Source organism: Musa acuminata, chromosome BXJ2-10 (genome assembly GCF_036884655.1).
Source record: "Musa acuminata AAA Group cultivar baxijiao chromosome BXJ2-10, Cavendish_Baxijiao_AAA, whole genome shotgun sequence".
Lineage (NCBI taxonomy): Eukaryota > Viridiplantae > Streptophyta > Magnoliopsida > Zingiberales > Musaceae > Musa > Musa acuminata.
In genome coordinates this window covers 15,068,869-15,090,250 of record NC_088347.1, presented here as the reverse complement: position 1 = coordinate 15,090,250, position 21,382 = coordinate 15,068,869, and the positions used below count along the sequence as shown (strand labels likewise).

Below are 21,382 nucleotides of genomic sequence, written 5' to 3'. Positions count from 1 at the left end.
AGTGACCACAGCCGTAGCCTTCGTGCCACCGCACAGTGACCTTGACCATATGGACACCCATACCTTGCTTGATCCAACAACATGGTGTTTGTCAGCCTTTTTCTTTTTGTTATATCCCCTCCATCTCACTGTACCCAGAGTACTCCTCCTTTCCTTTCACTCCTCTTGTCTATTTCTAGGGTTCCATTCTGGATCCTTCCCAATCCACCAATCACACAAAGGTTTCCTTTTCCTTCTCTCTCTCTCCCTCTCTCTCTCTCTCCCCCCTTCGGTTGTTGATGGGCATTGTTTATCAGGTAAATGTTCTTAGCGTAACGGAGGTCATAGATGGTGAGGATGATCCAACTGATGCAAGAATGGTGGTGGCTTTTACATGTCAATGGACAGTTCTCTTCATGGATCTATGTCCACTGTGAGTGCGTGGTTAAGGATAGGGCTTCGTGTAATGTCACGTTGGGCTTTCGATCTGAAAGTCTCATGTGGATCTTAGGTTTTTTGCGGACGTTCTTGGGGTTTGTGGAGACCGCCTTTTTCCATTCCCATGCATGTTTAGGGTTAGGGTTTTTTTGAGAATTCAGTGCACATAGTTTGGTTCAAAGACTAACACTAGTTTTCGTAGTTAGCTTAGAGAACTCGAAGGGTTTTAGTGGCCTTAAACCCACGTAGAGATAGATGTCTTCATCTTCCTCTTTATGCTACATGTTTTCACCGCATCACAACTAAGCTTGCTGTAATACGATCAACATCGCGGCATTCGGGGACAAGATGTATACGGTTTCACGGACCTCTCCTTCGAGATAAAAAAAAGATGGGTTGCCTCATATTTTTCCACAGCTTTCTTGAACTTGAGATTGAAACGAAAGCTTAAGCTAAGCTCAAGAAAGCTGTGGGAAAACATGGGTAAACCCAAACATATGATTTGGTAGCTTGAATCTTCCTTAACTTTGCATGTCCAGGTATGCTAGTTCAATCTTTGACTCGGTTCTTTTCATCTCTCATCTTATGTTATTACCTCTTTGTTCCTTTTTAAGTTTTCATAGGATGTTGCTATTGTCGTTGCTGTAGCCACCGAGTCATCTCCTTCAACAAGCAGCAGGTTTCTCTCTTTAGTTGTTGTTGTTACCAAACAGGCGTGCGGAGCACTAGTCATCGGGGAAAAGCTTTACTGCAGGATCACAATGGTTCATGAACAAACTTACATGTTTGTACTCTGATCTTAGTTAAAAGGTTATCTTTAGACTAAATTTTCAGGTAAAATATGGAACTTATCCGGTTAATGACACATCTGTTCTTGTTATCTTATCACTTATGGGTATTTTGATTCATTCCAGCAGTGGTGTCCTAATCAATTTAGCCCTGATACCATCGAGTGCAAGTCCCAAAACCAGTGACAGTTGCCAAATTGCAGCATAGCATAGCAGAATCAGTAACCTTTGTCCGTGAAGAAAAAGTTTTCACCACAATAAGAGATTAAATATTTAGAAATATTGCTTAGCAAGTAACTTAATTGAATATATATATTCTATTTTTCACATGATCTACTATAGTTTTGAAACATTCCATCTATCTTACTAATAATAGTAGTCTCAGTTGCAGGCAGAATTTGTCCCTTCGGCGACTGTTGGAAACATGTAGAATAGAGAAGAAATCAGGAATTGAGGATGTCTTTTGGTGAGAAAGAATGATCGATGTATTTCATCATCATCATCATCATCTTCTGAGATTAAAAGTAATATATGAAGAAGCAATCTCACTTTTCAATACTTACTCTTGTCCAAAAATAAAATAAAATAAAATGATGAAATCCCACCACCTTCATCTCTTATCTTTCTTTATCAAAGGACTATAAAATAGTATGATTAATTTAACTATTAGGATATTGATGATACTTTGTATGATTAGATTAGCGGTGAAAGCATCATGTCCTCTCTTAATAAAGTCTTGATAGTCGTTCAATAGATCAGAATGATATCGATCGATAATTGATCCTAACATCATCATAAATGAGAAATAGTATCTTCCAAACATGAGATTAGATTAGACAAATCAGAACAACTATTCTCTTAGTCGTCTTTTTAATCTACACACATATTTACTAATATATCTCACATTTATGTGAAATTTAATCAAACTAGTTAGGATTAATATATATATATATATACACACTAAATTTGACATCAATTTAACACACAAGACTCACTCAAACTTATTAAATTATGAGCCAATCCAACAAATCTCACCGGATTTTTCTAATTCTCTTAGTCATTTTTCAAATCTCTCTTTACAACGTCAGTATTTACTAACACCATCTACGGTATGTCTATTTACTTCTATTTACTAACGCCATAACCATCTACAGAATAAGTAATTTGCTTACACTTACTCATCGTCGCCGTCAAGCAACCGAAAGCTCACCCTCCTTGGTCCACTCTCACATCAGCTGAAAGAAACCCGTCGGTCATGACCGTGTTCGTCTCTCTCTTGTTTGTCTACTTCGTTGTTCCTTGTTCTATCTCTCTCTCTCTCTCTCTCTCTCTCTCTCTCTCTCTCTTCTTCGCTACTGTCTCCTACCAGTGATCAGAGGTGGAGGTAGGTGTTCAAGATCTGGCTCTCGAAGAGGCAATATGAAGGAAGGTGGAATGATGACATTAGACAGTTTTCCACTTTATTCCAGAGAAGGGCAAGTTGCAGCTAACCTTATTTTCATCAAATTTCACACTGTGATGACAGAAAGAATAAATCTTTCCAACAGGGTAGGACAAATCTACCTCCTAATAATAATGATAATAATAATAATAATAATAATAATAATAATAATGACAATAATAGTAATAATAATAACTCTGGGCATGTGAATCCTGAAGACATTTGGAGCTTTAATCTTGTGTGCAGTTAAAACAACTGCAGAACAGGACATGAGAAGAGAATGAATTGTCACATTTAGTAGTAGCTTATGGTTGCAAAGTAATAATTTCATAGTAGGTTAGAAGGGCCCTAATGTTGCATATACAAACTCTTGCAGCATTTCTATACCATGCCGATGCTAAATAAAAGTTGCTGATAAGAGATAATGCCGACTACCTTCGTTGCTAAAAAGGTCACCAAGCCAGTGGCAACAAAGGGCCAATCAACTACTGGTAGGAGAAGAGGGCATTAAGTTGTGATCAACTACAATGCCTCTTATGTTTCTCTACAAATCTGAATCCATGCCCTTGTAAAAGAAATTATCTGCAATGCCTGGACCCTGGGAACTCACTGCTTCACATACTGGATCTCAGCATTCTCTCTCAACCATTCAAGCACCTTTGCTCCCTCCAGGACATCCTGGACCTGAAAATGTCAAAAATAAATAAAAAAATAAAACAAACTTTATAATTTTTGCGATTTTCTTTAGATTTTATCTATGTGCATTGGCCAGAAAAGCTAGCTGCTGGCTCAGGACTATGAACAAAATCTATAACCACAAGTCACAGGACTTCGGTCTGATAATAATATATGCCCAAAATAATAATCATGCTATATTCACAAAAATCTCTCATATTAGTCTTGGGCCAGTTTACCGAAAGGTATTTGCAATAGGTAATCCTCCTCAGGTGGGTAATCTCACAATCATTTCTCAAAAAAATCACAAACTTAGGCACATGCACTTATTGCATTCATAGAATTAACTACAAATTTGCTAATTATGTATGTAATCCAGAAAATTGCATCAAGTTTCTACCATTAACTGAAATAGAAAAGATTATGATAAACAAGAGGAAAAACAAAAACCTGCTCTCGCACACGCTCCTCATCATACTCTTGATTATGGCGTTTGAACTCTGAGATAGAATTCTCAACCTCTTTAACAAGCTCCTCAGTCGAAAACTGCAAAATATTTTACACACAAGTTTGGAGTTATAACCTAACATAATCATAAGTAATAATTATTCAGCATTCCTGCACACAGTTGAAGCAATTTTGTTCGCTTACTTCCACTATGGAGAAACTGTTACTGTAGACTCAAGAATGCTTATGTACTTATCTATTCACATGGCAAGCATCCACAAGCTACATAAGGCACACATCATAACAGCACACATTATATAAAAAAAACCAGTTGCAAATAAGCAAGAGACAAGCACCAAAAAGGCCTGAGCAAATAATCGTTAATCCAATTTTATGAGATTAATTTAAGAAAGAAGGAAGAAATTATTTTCCAACAATTCAGCATTGCCAACTGTTACGGTAAGTAACTTTTTAAGCCGTGGCCTCGGGGCCGACGCGGCTCGGTTCTGGGGCTCGGAATGTCGAGGATCTCGGGCGCAGCTCCCCCGGAGTCTCCCGGTCGGGGTGGTGGCTGCGGGGGGTAGATCGGGTCGGGAGCTCCGCTGCAGCGCCGGGAAGAGGCCACCTCGTCTTCGCTCCTGCACACAGGTCGGGTCGGAAGCTCGGCCCGACCCCTCCGACGATCAAGTTAGAGGGAGAGATGTGGAGGGGGTTTTGGAGGACGGAATGCCTCCATACAAGTGTGGTGTGCGAGTCTCCTCCTCCCTCCTCGTCTGGAACCCTCTAGTATTTATAGATGGGCCTGGGTAAGTACCTCGCGCTGCGTCTGACACGCCCATTGGGGCTGTGTTGGAGGCCGGGCTGCTGCAGGGTATGGCGCATCTCGATCGGTGTGTTCCTTACCCTTGACCGAGCCCTGGCGCAGGCGCAGAGCTGGGCTCGTTGGACGAGGGGTGAGGGTGTGGTGGTGACGGACGGGATCCAGTCCGGGCGTTAATGCGCCTGGGACGGCGTCCCAGGGTTTCGTTGACCGTGGAGTGAAGTCACGGTACAGGGTGGCTGACGTCATTCACGTCGTTTCGCCATTATTGCACTCATCATATTCCCCCCCGGAAAGAAGCTATGCGTCGGCAGTCGTAGTGAGAGTCCGAGGCATGGCTTTCGTTCTTCGAGTCGGTCGGGTGCGGAGTCGTAGACCCTGGGGGTGCGGCAGAGGAATGGACTCCCGTGCGGTCCAAGGCCGAGGGACCGGAAAGGGCCCTAGTATGTGTCGGGAGGTGGAAAGCCGAAGGGCCGAGGGGCGGCCGAGCACGTCTTGGGTGGCGCAAAGCCGAGGGGCCGAGGAGCGGCCAAGTGGGTGGCGTAAAGTCGAGGGGCCGAGGAGCGGCCGAGCATGTCTTGGGTGGCGTAAAGCCGAGGGGCCGAGGAGCGGCCGAGCATGTCTTGGGTGGCGTAAAGCCGAAGGGCCGAGGGGCGGCCGAGCGTGTCTTGGGTGGCGTAAAGCCGAGCGGCCGAGGAGCGACCGAGCATGTCTTGGGTGGCGTAAAGCCGAGCGGCCGAGGAGCGGCCGAGCATGTCTTGGGTGGCGTAAAGCCGAGTGTCTTGGGTGGCGTAAAGCCGAGCGGCCGAGGAGCGGCCGAGCATGTCTTGGGCGGCGTAAAGCCGAGCGTCTTGGGTGGCGTAAAGCCGAAGGGCCGAGGAGCGGCCGAGCGTGTCTTGGGTGGCGTAAAGCCGAGCGTGTCTGGGGTGGCGTAAAGCCGAGCGGCCGAGGGGCGGCCGAGCATGTCTTGGGTGGCGTAAAGCCGAGTGTCTTGGGTGGCGTAAAGCCGAAGGGCCGAGGAGCGGCCGAGCATGTCTTGAGTGGCGTAAAGCCGAACGGCCGGGGAGCGGCAGAGCGTGTGTCGGGAGGAGGAAAGCCGAAGAGTCGAAAAGCCGAGGAGATCCAGCCCCCATTGCGCGAATGGCCACGCGCATGTGATGGGGGAGAGCGGGACCGCCGGGAGTTGGGGGGTCCGGGCGTGCTTTTGGCACGGGCCGCACTTCCGTACGTAGGCCAACGCGTCCTGGACCATGGTGGGCCAGTAATAGCCTTGGCGGAGAATCTTGTAGGCCAGGGTCCGGCCGGCGATGTGCTCTCCACAAACCCCTTCGTGGACCTCCGCCAGGACAGCCGCCGCCTCTTCTGGCTCGAGGCACCGTAGAAGAGGGTGGGAGAAAGACCGCTTGTACAGCCGGCCGTTGGCTTCGGAGTACCATGCATGCTTCCGGCGAATACGTCGGGCTGCGGCTTCGTCGGTGGGGAGGGTCCCGTCGCGTTTGTAGCGCAGCATGTCCCCTAACCAGGTGGCTTGGGAGCCGGCCGCCGAAACACACGCGACCGGGATAGAGGGGGAGGGGAGTTCCTCGATCCCGTGGGTGGCGCCCGGGGGTTGCTTCGAGGCTAGCTTGGCCAACTCATCGGCACGGTCGTTTTGTAGTCTTGGCACCCTGGATATCGTGAAGTGTGCGAAACAGGAGGCTAAGTTTTTTACCTCCGCTACGTATTTTGCCATGGCGGGTTCTCTGGCCACGTATCCGCCGTTAAGTTGCTCGGTCACCAGCTGCGAATCGGTGAGGACTTTGATGGCGTCGACCTGCATTTCGCGGGATAGTCTGAGCCCCGCCAGGAGTGCTTCGTACTCGGCTTCATTGTTGGTGGCGTGGAACCCGAAGCGGAGGGATCGCTCGAACGTCTGCCCGTCGGGGGCCGACAGCACCAGTCCTGCGCCTGCGCCGGTTGAAGCGGACGAGCCGTCCACCTGTAGGACCCATGCTCCGCCTAGTTCACTCGGCCGCTCCTCGGGATGGGTGAGCTCGGATATGAAGTCGGCCAGTGCTTGTGCTTTGATGGCGGTCCTAGGCGTGTAGTGGATGTCGAACTCTCCGAGTTCGACCGACCACTTGAGGAGTCGACCTGCGACGTCGAATTTTGATAGTACTTGACTGAGAGGTTGGTCGGTGATTACCTTGATCGGATGAGCTTGGAAGTAGGGGCGTAACTTTCGGGCTGCCAGCACGAGCGCGAGGGCGAGCTTCTCGATTGGAGGATATCGCTCCTCGGGCCCGGTCAGGACATGACTAGTGTAGTGGACAGGGAGCTGTTCGCCGGCTTCTTTGACGAGTACCGAGCTGACTGCGTGCTGTGAGGCAGCTAGGTAAACGCAGAGCTCTTCCCCAGTAGCGACTGAAGCAAGGCGGGGAAGGTTGGCTAAATGCTGCTGGACCTGTCGGAAAGCCTCCTCACACTGGGGCGTCCATTGGAAATTCTTCGGATCTCTTATTGCGCGGAAGAAGGCTAGGCAGCGATCGCCCGAACGGGACAGGAATCGGGATAGGGCGGCCAGCCGTCCGTTCAGCCGCTGTAGGTCTTTGACCGTCCGAGGGGCCTGCATGTCGAGGATCGCCTGGACCTTTTCCGGGTTGACATCGATCCCTCTTTCGTGTATAATGAATCCGAGGAACTTTCCTGTACTAACGCCGAAGGCACATTTTGCGGGGTTGAGCCGAAGGCCGCAGTTTCGGAGTGTGGCAAATGTTTCTGATAGGTCCGTTAGGTGATCTCCCGCGACCCGGCTTTTTACAATCATGTCGTCCACATAGACCTCTAGGTTTCGCCCTATCTGTTGGGGCACGACGCTAGAAAGAGGGCCTGAACCACGGCCGGCTGTACTGGTGGGTCTCGGTCAGTACGCGACCGAGGAAGGCCCTGCCGGGCTAGCTGCGCAGGAGCGCCTCGGGCATTACGCGACCGAGGGAGGGCCCGGCCGGGCTGGCTGCTCAGGAGCGCCTCGGGCATTACGCGACCGAGGGGGAAGGCCCTGCCGGGCTAGCTGCGCGGGAGCGCCTCGGGCATTACGCGACCGAGGGAAGGCCCGGCCGGGCTGGCTGCTCAGGAGCGCCTCGGGCATTACGCGACCGAGGGGGAAGGCCCTGCCGGGCTAGCTGCGCGGGAGCGCCTCGGGCATTACGCGACCGAGGGAAGGCCCGGCCGGGCTGGCTGCTCAGGAGCGCCTCGGGCATTACGCGACCGAGGGGGAAGGCCCTGCCGGGCTAGCTGCGCAGGAGCGCCTCGGGCATTACGCGACCAAGGGAAAAGGCCCTGCCGGGCTGGCTGCACTGGAACGCCTCGGGCATTACGCGACCGAGGGGGAAGGCCCGGCCGGGCTGGCTGCGCTGAAGTGCCTCGGGCATTACGCGACCGAGGAGCAAGGCTGAAGGGCCTCGGGCATTACGCGTCCGAGGAGCAAGGCTGAAGGGCCTCGGGCATTACGCGACCGAGGAGTATGACGCAGGCGGGTGGACCGCTCTGGCGTGCCTCGGGCATTACGCGACCGAGGAGCAAGGCAGGGGCGGGCTGACCGCGCTGAAGTGCCTCGGGCATTACGCGACCGAGGAGTATGACACAGGCGGGTGGACCGCTCTGGTGTGCCTCGGGCATTACGCGACCGAGGAGATGGCCTCGGCAGGCATGGAGCCGGGGCACTCGGCGCAGGCAGGCTGCGGCCGAGGGATGTAACCCAGGTGGGCAAGGTAGTGGATATGGCCGAGGAGTTCGGCGCGGACAGGCTGGCCGTGCAGACGTGTCTCGGAGTTTATGGAGCCGAGGGGCACGACGCGGGCGTACTGGCGGCACTGGTCTGTCTCGGGAACATGGAGCCAAGGAGCACGACGCAGGCGGCTGGCGGCGCAGGTGTGGTCTCGGGCATTACGCGACCGAGGAGCACGACGCAGGCGGGCAGACCGCGCAGGCGTGGTCGCAAGGGCCATGCGACCGAGTAGCATGACGCAGGCGGGCAGGACGCGAGGACGTGGACTCGGGCACCATGCGACCGAGGTACACGATAGAGGCGGACAGGCCGCGCCGAGGTAGATCTCGGCAGTGATTGGCCGAGGTGCTCGGTGCAGGCAGGCTGCGACTGAGGTGGTGGGCTTGGCAAGCATGGAGCTGAGGGGTTCGGCGCAGGCAAGCCGCGACCGAGGGGCGTGAACCAGGTGGATATGGCCGTGGAGGTCGGCGCGGGCAGGCTGGCCGCGCGGACGTGTCTCAGGGTTTATGGAGCCGAGGGGCACGACGCGGGCGTACTGGCGGCACTGGTCTGTCTCGGGAACATGGAGCCAAAGAGCACGACGCAGGCGGCTGGCGGCGCAGGTGTGGTCTCGGGCATTACGCGACCGAGGAGCACGACGCAGGCGGGCAGACCGCACAGGCGTGGTCGCAAGGGCCATGCGACCGAGTAGCACGATCAGGCGGGCAGGACGCGAGGACGTGGCCTCGGGCACCACGCGGCCGAGGAACACGACAGGCGGTCGGGCCGCGCCGAGGTGGATCTCGGTAGTGATTGACCTAGGTGCTCGGTGTGGGCGGATAGACCGCGCATGGGGCCGAGGCAGCGTGCAGCACGTTGGCTGCGCATGTGGCCGAGTGGCCGAGGCAGCGAGGTTGCGTGCTGGCTGCGCATGAGGCCGGGTGGCCGAGGCAGCGAGGCTGCTTGCTGGCTGCGCGTGAGGCCGAGGAGCCGAGGCAGCGAGGCAGCAAGGCAGCGTTCTGGCTGCGCATGAGGCCGAATGGCCGAGGCAGCGAGGCTGCTTGCTGGCTGCGCGTGAGGCCGAGGAGCCGAGGCAGCGAGGCAGCAAGGCAGCGTGCTGGCTGCGCATGAGGCCGAGTGGCCGAGGCAGCGAGGCTGCTTGCTGGCTGCGCGTGAGGCCGAGGAGCCGAGGCCGCGTGCTGGCTGCGCACGAGGCCGAGGGGCCGAGGCAGCGTGCTGGCTGCGCATGTGGCCGAGTGGCCGAGGCAGCGAGGCAGCAAGGCAGCGTGTTTGCATGAGGCCGCTTGCTGGCTGCGAACGAGGCCGAGGGGCCGAGGCAGCGTGGCTGCTTGCTGGCTGCGCGTGAGGCCGAGGAGCCGAGGCAGCGAGGCAGCAAGGCAGCGTTCTGGCTGCGCATGAGGCCGAGTGGCCGAGGCAGCGAGGCTGCTTGCTGGCTGCGCGTGAGGCCGAGGAGCCGAGGCAGCGAGGCAGCAAGGCAGCGTTCTGGCTGCGCATGAGGCCGAGTGGCCGAGGCAGCGTGTTGGCTGCGCATGAGGCCGAGTGGCCAAGGCAGCGAGGCTGCTTGCTGGCTGCGCACGAGGCCAAGGAGCCGAGGCAGCGAGGCAGCAAGGCAGCGTGCTACTTGCTGCGCATGGGGCTGAGGAGCCGAGGCAGCGTGTTGGCTGCGCATGAGGCCGAGTGGCCAAGGCAGCGAGGCTGCTTGCTAGCTGCGCGTGAGGCCGAGGAGCCGAGGCAGCGAGGCAGCAAGGCAGCGTGCTGGCTGCGCATGAGGCCGAGTGGCCGAGGCAGCGAGGCTGCTTGCTGGCTGCCCGTGAGGCCGAGGAGCCGAGGCAGCGAGGCAGCAAGGCAGCGTTCTGGCTGCGCATGAGGCCGAATGGCCGAGGCAGCGAGGCTGCTTGCTGGCTGCGCGTGAGGCCGAGGAGCCGAGGCAGCGAGGCAGCAAGGCAGCGTGCTGGCTGCGCATGAGGCCGAGTGGCCGAGGCAGCGAGGCTGCTTGCTGGCTGCGCGTGAGGCCGAGGAGCCGAGGCAGCGAGGCAGCAAGGCAGCGTGCTGGCTGCGCATGAGGCCGAGTGGCCGAGGCAGCGAGGCTGCTTGCTGGCCGCGCGTGAGGCCGAGGAGCCGAGGCAGCGAGGCAGCAAGGCAGCGTTCTGGCTGCGCATGAGGCCGAGTGGCCGAGGCAGCGAGGCTGCTTGCTGGCTGCGCGTGAGGCCGAGGAGCCGAGGCAGCGAGGCAGCAAGGCAGCGTTCTGGCTGCGCATGAGGCCGAATGGCCGAGGCAGCGAGGCTGCTTGCTGGCTGCGCGTGAGGCCGAGGAGCCGAGGCAGCGAGGCAGCAAGGCAGCGTGCTGGCTGCGCATGAGGCCGAGTGGCCGAGGCAGCGAGGCTGCTTGCTGGCTGCGCCTGAGGCCGAGGAGCCGAGGCAGCGAGGCAGCAAGGCAGCGTGCTACTTGCTGCGCATGGGGCTGAGGAGCCGAGGCAGCGAGGCAGCAAGGCAGCGTTCTGGCTGCGCATGAGGCCGAGTGGCCGAGGCAGCGAGGCTGCTTGCTGGCTGCGCGTGAGGCCGAGGAGCCGAGGCAGCGAGGCTGCTTGCTGGCTGCGCACGAGGCCAAGGAGCCGAGGCAGCGAGGCAGCAAGGCAGCGTGCTACTTGCTGCGCATGGGGCTGAGGAGCCGAGGCAGCGTGGCTGCTTGCTGGCTGCGCGTGAGGCCGAGGAGCCGAGGCAGCGAGGCAGCAGCGTGTTGGAGTGAACAGAGCTTACCTTAACAGGGTTCTTGGGGGAGAAGAGGGACGACCTCCAGTTGTTGATGAGGCCTTCATCAATGATGACGAAGCCTTCGATGTAGTCGAACCTTTCGCTCCGGTGGGCGCTGTGGAGCGAGACGAGGAGCTCCTGGTCCCTGGTGAAGGCCGCGAAGTCGGAGTACAGTGCTCGAATCCATCTCACCCCGTGAGGAGCTGTCTCCAGTGCAATCCGGGCTCTGATGATGATCCCAAACTGTCCCAGACCACCGAGAACTCCATGGAACAGCTCTGAGTTCTGCTCTTCTGAGCATGTTATCAGCTCACCCTTGCCTGTGACCATATCGAGCTCGTGGACATTGCTGATCTGAGGTCCGTGGTGAAAGGCTTGCCCGCTTACGCCGGCGTTGGAGAGAGTGCTGCCGACCGACAAGTAGAGGTAGTCGGTCCACGACTTGGGCGCGAGGCCGCCGTTGACTAGCGTCCAGTTCAACACATCGACCTGGAGATCACCCCCCGAGGCGTCGACATAGTACTCGCCCGTGGACGGCGAGCACGTCGGCTCCGGGTGGGGCGCGATCCGGCCGCGACTCATCTGGACCACGACGTCGTCCGGCGAGAGCGTCTGGCCCTTGATCAAGTGGCTGTGTCCCCTGGCGGAGACCGGCAACCAGCGGGCCGCGCGCGTGGGACCGAGGGGCCGACGCGGGCGGAGGCGCGCGGGGCAGAGCCGCGCGCGTGGGGGCCGAGGAGCCGGGACGCGCGGGCTGGCTGCGCGCGTGGGGCCGAGGGGCCGACGCGGGCGGAGGCGCGCGGGGCCGAGCCGCGCGCGTGGGACCGAGGCGCTCGGGGCCGAGGAGCCGAGAACAGCCCCAGAAGTCGCTGCTGCTGGTGCAGGTCGGCTGCAGTGGAGCAACCAAGGAGAAGACTAACGTACCGTCATTCCGGGCCCTCCTTCTAGCGCCAAAATGTTACGGTAAGTAACTTTTTAAGCCGTGGCCTCGGGGCCGACGCGGCTCGGTTCTGGGGCTCGGAATGTCGAGGATCTCGGGCGCAGCTCCCCCGGAGTCTCCCGGTCGGGGTGGTGGCTGCGGGGGGTAGATCGGGTCGGGAGCTCCGCTGCAGCGCCGGGAAGAGGCCACCTCGTCTTCGCTCCTGCACACAGGTCGGGTCGGAAGCTCGGCCCGACCCCTCCGACGATCAAGTTAGAGGGAGAGATGTGGAGGGGGTTTTGGAGGACGGAATGCCTCCATACAAGTGTGGTGTGCGAGTCTCCTCCTCCCTCCTCGTCTGGAACCCTCTAGTATTTATAGATGGGCCTGGGTAAGTACCTCGCGCTGCGTCTGACACGCCCATTGGGGCTGTGTTGGAGGCCGGGCTGCTGCAGGGTATGGCGCATCTCGATCGGTGTGTTCCTTACCCTTGACCGAGCCCTGGCGCAGGCGCAGAGCTGGGCTCGTTGGACAAGGGGTGAGGGTGTGGTGGTGACGGACGGGATCCAATCCGGGCGTTAATGCGCCTGGGACGGCGTCCCAGGGTTTCGTTGACCGTGGAGTGAAGTCACGGTACAGGGTGGCTGACGTCATTCACGTCGTTTCGCCATTATTGCACTCATCACCAACAATAATACAAAAGTTGAATGTACTCAAAACCTAAGTCTGGCTATCCATACAAGGGATCTATAAATACCCCCAACAATTAAACCAAATCTGACCTCAATGGGTCTGAAGTCAAATAAAAAAAACAAAAAATGTTCCATGTGCTGTGGGAGGTTATGAAGTTTGTCTTAAATCCGTGGCTTTTAGTTATATTAAAAAAATATTGTCTTATTTTAAAGTGCTTGAGATATCTGTAGAATTCTCCATGATAACTTGCCCCAAATAAAGTATAAAAACATTCTGGAAGCATACAAACACTACAGCAAGTTATAATTTAATTGAAAATGTCAGAAAATTTTTCAACACTATTCAGCTAGGACACCAGCAAGTTCATATCATGATTAGCTCCACAATTATCAATAGCACATGCTTTATAAAGCATCCTATATAGGACAGTGGTATGGCAAGATATATACAAATTCCTTTTATCAAAAGAGAGAGTTAGTTAATCTGAAGTTTACCAGAATCCAATAGAATGCTCAAGATGCTCACTAAGCCAGTTCAAGGTGCAAAAACAGGAGCATTTTATTCGAAAGAATCCAACAGGCAAGTCACAACTGACCAAAGAATCCAAAATAAAGAGTATATAAAACGGAAGGTTGAGAAGATACCTGCAAATTTTCACACTTGAATATCTCACCGACAGCTAGCATTTGTTTTATTATCTTTGAAATATTCTCCTTCTCGTTGTTGATGAACTGACCTACTGCCCTTTCACTTGAAAGAGATGCTAGTTGGCTTTCCTTTATTTTCTTCTCCACCTATTGAGCAGTTGTAAGAATTTGGGGTAAAGGTCAAAGAAAGGAAAATTCAATTCATTCTTTGACCTGTAGCTGCAAGAGTTTGGCTCCGTATAGCTGTCTTCCTTGTTCTTCCAACAAGGATTTAGGAATATCAACTTCAACAATCTGAAAATATTGGGGCAATGGATCACTTTATTACCCCAAATAATCATCAAAATTAGGAAGAGAAACAGGCTAGAGTAGGATAGATTGTCTGTCTAGACAAGATGAAACAATAACACCCATCTTTGCTTTTTGAACAACAACATGTGGAACTTCCAGTGAGTAAAAAAATAAGAGAAAATGAAGACTAAATTGCATCTGTAACAAGCAAGAAACCTTGCTCAGTTGATCCAGAATTGCATTATCCGTTGCTTGTTCTATCGCAGTTTGCTCAACTTCCTTACATCTCTGCAGTATTGCTTCTCGAACCTGTGAAACGCATTGCAAAAGAATCAAAGATAAAGAAATATTATATAAAAATATTATGTACTTGAAGCATGATATCATCGTCATGAGAAAAAATCTGCAACCATTTGTATTAGGGCCATACTCAGTAGTTAATTAGCAGTACTGTATCCTCAAGCAAAAAATAACCTCATATTTTATAATTTAGCCTTTAGACAAAAATAAATCTTCTTTGAGTACTAATGTGACCTACAATGAATAAATAAAGCAACCTGATCCAAAGAATTGCATCCAGGAAGGACATTTTCAGCAAGAGAGTCATCCAGTTGTGGTAAATCTCTGTAAAAAAGCTCTTTGCACTCAACCTAAAATTTTGTGGACAAAAAGAAAATCATATATTTATTAGTTAATCAAACAATATCTGTAGCAAAATTGTAACAAGATACTCATTCAAAAGCTTCTACTAAAAATAGCTTATACATAAAAGAAAAGAAAATTATGCAGAAAAATGGTTAACTGCAAATTAACATTGGAACTTTCTGTTGTGTACTGCCATTTTTGTTATTTGATTTGTATGCCGTTGGCATGTTTGCAGTTACTAGGTTGTAATAAACCAACAGATCAAAATAAAGATTATGCCAGTAGAAGGAAGCAAGATCAGGAAAGTGGGGTTAGCCACTTGATTTTGATCCTTTAACCTAAAAGCAAAACTAGGCAATTTAATATATGTCTTGAGTAATACTTTAGATATGACAAGATAGAGAGAGTTTTCTTAAAGTCAAGATAGAGAGAGTTTTTGTCCTAAATGTGGGTTGTCCTAAAATTTGAGTATAACATTTGCCTCATAGAGATGGGGCATAGTAACTGAACTAAAAGAGTATTCGGCACCTCTATCTACTAGGCTTAGAAATCCCTATACAGTCCAAGGCTGAAAGGGAATCAGCAGATGTGATGTCTAAGGTCATAGTAATTTGTTACTTCCAGAAAAATTAACTCACAGTAAATTGAGCACGGACGCCTCGAAGATTTTCCTGTTCCCATGATTCTGGAAACTGAAGGGGAAATGATTTTGTTTCACCTTGTCGAATCCCAATAATTGAATCAAGAAACCCAGGCAGGAGGTTATCACTCTCTTCGGTATCCAAATGGAATCCTAGACCGATTCAAAATAGAGTTAGTTCATAAGTCAGTGGATGGGGTTTTACAAACAATAATATAAATGTAACAAGAAGATAAAAGCCTGAAATTGCAAGCAAGCAAGCAGACCTTTTGTCTCAGCAGATGGGATTTTTTCACCTTCAGACTCATCTTGTCCAATGGTTTTTGCAAATATATCAAGGACCACAAGATCGCCAATCTAAGAAGTTCCAAACATATGTCAGTAGTAAGCTCAATAATTGAGACAGACAGTTACATTTAAGGAATGGTCGAAAAGCAACATCCACATTTTTACATTATCTATTTTCAATTTCCATCAAATATATCTTATATATTCAGACTCAGTAAAAGATAGGGAAGGTTTTTAAGATTTACATAAGAAAGGTATTGCAAACAAAAAATATATAAAATCAAAATGGGGGTATAAACTAAGAATAATCAAACACATCATGAACTTATATTACTGAGATATTTGAGAGGAAAGTGGACCTATCAGACAAAAGCTTATCAGAGCTATGACAATAATTGAAAATTTTACGCATAGCAAATTTAGCATGAATAGAGATCAAAATCAAAGCATGCCCAAAAAATTGAAGGTAAAGAATTATCCAAAGATATATTATCCTTTTAACATTTCCACCATCGTGGATTCACTTTGGCATGAAGTGGAGACACTCTGCTGCTATTCTGCTAACAGTGTAGTAAATGTGCAGTAAATCTACACAAGATTGGAATTAAAAAGGGGAGAATGTTCTATAGACAAGCAATCATTCACAGCCATGCTGAAGGCCAAGCTACCAAGAAAGCAGTGTCACGAACTTAGTTGGAATTGCCAAAGTCGTGAAGCACCCTTGCGGCAATGACGCGAACTTAGCTTGCGTTGCCTAAGCCGCGCCTCGCCCTTGCGATATATGTCTGCAAAGATCAGCCCACTTGCAACCTCTCGTAGGTCCCGAAGGACCTGTAAAAGAGAAAGTTGATTAGTTTGAAGAACGAGCGACGGACAAGTCCTAACATCTCGCGAAATGAGGAAGCTTTACAAGCAATTCAGCGAGCACCTTGCATGCATAAGAGAAAAGAGGGAGAGGAGGAAACAAGGACTTTAGAAGGTTGAACGAACAGCTGCAAGTCCACAAACAGCTGCTCACCGGGTGCCGGGCGCGAACACAAGTTCCCGTCAAGGTAACGTGCGAACTTGTGGAAGATTGTTCAACGCCCGACACTATACCGAAGCCTCATCCCCCATGGTGCCACCCGGGTGGTTCCAGAGTGCTGAGATGGCTGACGTTTCGCGTGCAGCAACGGGCTGCAGATAACATCCCGTGGCAAACGAAAACGGAGCTGTTTTGGGCTGTTTTGCTCGGTTCGGCGAGCGGTTGTACTGTAGCGCTGTAACTTGTTCGAACTTACATTTTTACAAGCAAAAGGACATAAAACAAAGCCAAAACATGCTGCCACGCAGCTGTACATGTAAACACAAACGACGAACGATTCGTTGAACAGAGTTGTTGCGGGTGCCCGACGACCGTTTGTGATAGCAGGGTCATCATTCACTATGGGACTCAGGATTAGTAAAGGAAAAACATTTTGATAAAGCCTGAAATAGAACTAAAAACATAAATTAAAGGAGAAATACACTGGGATTGTCTGGAAAAGCCAATAAAATTAGTGAAACCAATTAAAGGAATATCACAAAAGTTGGCTTTGCTCAAACTTATTTGTCTTTGTACATTGATTTTTGAGAGACCAAAATAATGCAGGAACCAACTACCACTATAATTATTTGTCCACTGAAAGCTTCTTGTGTGAATAGGTACCTTAAATAGATAACTTCTACAAAGTAGCTATAGCTAAGTACACACAGGTGCTACAAGATAATGTCATGTATATGCAGGTTCAAAAAAACATAGACGGGAAATGGACTGACTTATTAATGAGAAAAGCCCTCGAAACACTTTTTAATATAGAAAAATAAAATAATGAGGAGCAATAAAATTACAATGATGAAACTTGACAATACAACTCACCTTCTAACATGAGAAAGAAAAGGAACTGCATAAGTGACAGAAGATATAAATGAGAAAGAGCATCGTGTTCTTACAATATTTAAAGCCTGTGATGATTAGATTGAGACTAAAGTTCCATAATTGTGTCTATTTCCAAGAATGGAGGTTTTTTTAATTGCAAACAAGTAAATGTCAAATCATAGGACACACAAAAATGTGATCCATATACTAAGTAAAGCATGATAATTTATCTTCTAGACAAAGTTACAGTGGAAACTATGGCCCTTCAGCTCACCACCAAATGGAGAAACTTTTGAAGTGTCATAACCACAATAACCAAATTCAGCTTAAAGGCTCAAAGATTATGGATATACTTAATTAAAAGAAAATTGCATGACCAATAGTTCAAAATAAGAAATTGTACAAGTATAAAAGTTGGTATTGTAGGCAAGAGAAAAAAAGGAATCCAAAGATAAAGTTCATCGATGTATATCTAGATCAAATGATACCTGCAAACCCCTATCAGTTACAATTCTCAGCAAACCTAGAGCCTTGTGACGCCGTTGTAGCTCTCTTTCAGAGGCACTTTGAGCTTCAATGATATTGTCTATCTCGACAACAATCTTCAATTTTTTGTATTTATTCTCTGACAGCCATTTGACTTCAGGAGCCACATCAGCCACAACTTCATATCTGAGAGATTGAATGTAATTTATTTATAATACTTGTAAAAGATCTATCAGAGAGATAGAAAACAAAGCTAGAAAATAAAAATTGTCAACCATCAAATTTTCTTTATGCATGAGAAAAATTATTAGTAAAAGTGTTCATGTTCCCCTGTTCTAAGGATGCTCGGTGATGCTCAACTTTGAATATATATATATATATATATATATATATAAAACCATATATAAAGATTAATATAATTATCCATGGTAATCCGAATATAATTATGATATTGTGTAAGCATGCAATTAGCAGAACACATGCTGACAATAGTGCTAGCCTTCAACTAGCTTTTGATGTGTTAGTACAAGACACTCCTTGATAGGAAGATCCATAAATTGTTACGGTGGAACAATTGAAAGAAACAGGAATCAGAGAGATGCAATGGAAAAAGATTTAACAATTAGGTTGACCAACCTGAAGGCATCTTGGAGAGAGAAGACATCATACATCTCAGAGAATTTAGTTACGATCCGCACGGAATCCTTCAGAGCCCTTCCCTCCACCTAGAAAGTTTTCAATAAGCAACAGCAACATATGCTTATTTGAAACATAAAATGTAGCTAGAATATAATTAGTTATTCAAGCATGGAGTCATGGTTAGGTGAATTAACTATAGTACACACAAGGGAAATTTATCAATATAATAGGTTATTAACAGAGAACATATCATGCTGCATTGTCTTCGAAATAATTTGAGGTACCTCCTCATCTTGTACCAAGTATATAAGTTGGTACTTCAGGAATATGCGTATGAGAAATGACAAAAAAATCAGAAATTGAGATATGAAGACAGTATCAGTCCAAGATTTTGTAAGCAAGACAAGAAAATCAGAAATTGAGATATGAAGACAGTATCAGTCCAAGATTTTATAAGCAAGACTGTTATATTATCAAATAATCTGCAGAACAGAATGTAGATAATATATTGATGAAGACTCTCCACTTTTTTTCTCGAAGTACATTCCACTTGAAGCCCATTCTCACTATCCATCTTCTATGTTCAAGCTTTGGCACCTCACAAGTGACAGAGTTATCAATGTCAAAACACAAGTTTGACATGTGAATTATAAAGCTTTATGAGAATTATCATATATTAAATAACAACCATCACAAGCCCTATTTCAGCAAAATGATGTTAAAATATTTCATTCAGAAACTGTTTCTTTATTTTGATACAGTGTATATCTAACAAGCTAAGCAAACTTTACATACCGAAGCCATGGCCTGTGGAAGTGTTTTCTTCAAAGTTGCTTCAATAGCAGCCTGCTGCACATTGTTTCCACCAATGTAGTTCACAAGTATATTTTCTGGAACCTTCTTTCCAGGACGAAATCCAGGAATCTAGATAGAATGACTTTGATCAGACATGGTTAGTTATTTTACATTCTTACCTTTGCATCACACTGGTAATTGCCACATTTGGGGCTATTCCAAGAGAGACACAGGTAGATTATACAAGCAGCTACAAATTATAACTAAAATATTATTTCTTTAAGATTGAAAATGCATTCTTTCAGTAAAGCAAGCAGAAACCACAAGTCATTGCCCTAATAACCGATTTGAATGCTTTGCCAAGTAGAAATAATGGCTATAGGATTGTCCAATGAATCAGAATATTTGGGTGTGGATGCCATGGCTGGAAGGAGGATAACAGCAATAGCAAATCATTTAATTTTTAGTAATAGGAAGAAACATGAGAAAACCATATGCTGATGCCTTGGTGAGATTCCCCCAGATATTGATATGAAAGCAAGATATTCTAACTGCAGTAACAGAAGAAAAATGGGCAGTATATCCAACATCTACTGCTTGGTAGAGAATAAGGAAGCAAAAAAGTGGTCCTTGGAGATGACAAGCATCTCTGGTTTTTAAGGAACAAGTTTCACAGAAATGAGCACTGAGTACCTTTGCTTGCTTAGCAAATTCATCTAAGACTTTTCTGTAGCATTGTTGGCATACTGCTGGAGGAACTTCTACGCTTAATCTAACCTGCTAAAGACATTAGCGATTAGAGAATAGGGGCACATCACCAGAAAGCACAAGATGATGAGTAATTAACCAGAAATTTCACAAAAGCTGGGTGCAAAATAAGTAAGACCTATCAATACTCTTACATTTTTATTATTTAACTGTTCACTTATAAAGCAAACATTAAATTGCCATAACCAACTATTTCTTCAGATATTTATTTGAAAATCAACCTTGCCAACCATTTTTTTTCCTTCACAAAGTGCTTAAGCTCGTTATCATAATAGTTCCAAATGGCGCTAGAAACAAAATTCAAAATTCCAATGTCATTGGGTCATAGGCACATATATCTGGGAATCAATTGAAGTGATAGGAACCGTGAGTCAACTACAAACGTGTACTTTTTTATATTTAGTGGTTGTAAATATACCTATGCCCTAACCACAGTCTAATAATATTGGATGATTATTAAAATAAGCAACAGGAGAGCTTCATCACCAGACCCTATTAGTAACATGTGACAGGCTGACAGAATGGTTTCCCAAGAAAGCTAATAATTCTAAATGCTTTACAGGGTTTCCCGAGAAGAGCTTAACTTTTGACAATCCCTTCACGTACAGTCAGGTGTGAAGTATAAACATGTATTTCGTCTACCTTAACTACAAAAACTAAAGTTTCAAGGGTCTTAAGTACCAGTAGACAGAATTGAGATAATCTGTAAAATTCTAGAGCCAACATGCTGAATGAACTCGAGCAAGAGACATGAAAAGCAATAAAGCTTCCACTTTGATTAAAAGAGCAAGAAGCTAACTTCTTGGTAACGAGGAAATAATGCCCTATAGGAAAATAAAAGAAAAGAACTAACACTGGAGTTAGGCTCCTTCGTCTCGGTGACAAGAACATCGGCTGGAGACCGATCTTTCCCCGTTTTCTGCACAGCAACCGCGCTAGCCGAGACATGGAACGGCCTCCAATTCCGCGAGGGATGCGAGAAAAAACCCGGTAGCGAATGGGAACGGGAAGAAATGCGTATCGGGAAGCGCGGGGGGGAGAGGCTCGAGGAGAAGGAGAGGGTTTGGGGGATGGAGACGGGGTAGAGCGAGGGGCGAGAGCGAGTGGGCAAGAGGAGGCGGAGTGCGGAGTTTAGGAGTACGGCGTCCATCAGCAAGAAACAAGGAGCGATGGGAAGGAGAAGAAAAGATAACGGAAGGCGTGGGGTGTATACCGCATCGCCGCTTTAAGATTCGGATTTAGAGGAAACTTCACCTTTGACAGAAATCACGACAAGAGCGGCGGGCCAAAATATCAAACGGCACATCTCGACGCGAAACCAAAACCGAAACCGTCAACAAATACATTTTTGACGTCATAAACACGTGCTGAATCGACGCGCCTTGATAGATGGTGCCCGAAGTGCAACCTCGATCAGGTGATCCAATTGGATGATCCCATTAAGGTTCGTGCAATATGCTTATATCCATCGCTGTTTCGCTACCACAATCAACATTGAATTTTAACCTTATAAACTAAATAACAATATTACAGGCCATACATAATCCACAAAATATTTTCTTCTTTCCAT

The 21,382-nt window shown here is 48.6% G+C and overlaps 1 protein-coding gene across 3 annotated transcripts; it reads right to left on the bottom strand.

The window, feature by feature from the left end:
* Positions 1-2,852: 2,852 nt before the first annotated feature.
* On the bottom strand, positions 2,853-21,011 carry LOC135581434 (trigger factor-like protein TIG, Chloroplastic). Of its 3 annotated transcripts, none has more exons than XM_065127794.1 (13): positions 20,666-21,011; positions 19,738-19,824; positions 19,045-19,173; positions 18,247-18,335; positions 17,613-17,796; positions 15,206-15,296; positions 14,938-15,092; positions 14,212-14,304; positions 13,871-13,963; positions 13,577-13,657; positions 13,361-13,510; positions 3,772-3,867; positions 2,853-3,330 (listed from the first exon to the last, which is right to left on the bottom strand). In XM_065127794.1, exons 1-13 carry the CDS (start codon positions 20,960-20,962, stop codon positions 3,253-3,255), a joined length of 1,623 nt encoding a protein of 540 aa, XP_064983866.1. In that variant the 5' UTR covers positions 20,963-21,011; the 3' UTR covers positions 2,853-3,252. The 3 variants fall into 3 exon arrangements, with proteins under 3 accessions (XP_064983866.1, XP_064983867.1, XP_064983868.1); XM_065127795.1 differs by having other exon boundaries at positions 19,738-19,821; positions 20,666-21,009; XM_065127796.1 differs by lacking the exon at positions 19,738-19,824.
* Positions 21,012-21,382: the final 371 nt, after the last annotated feature.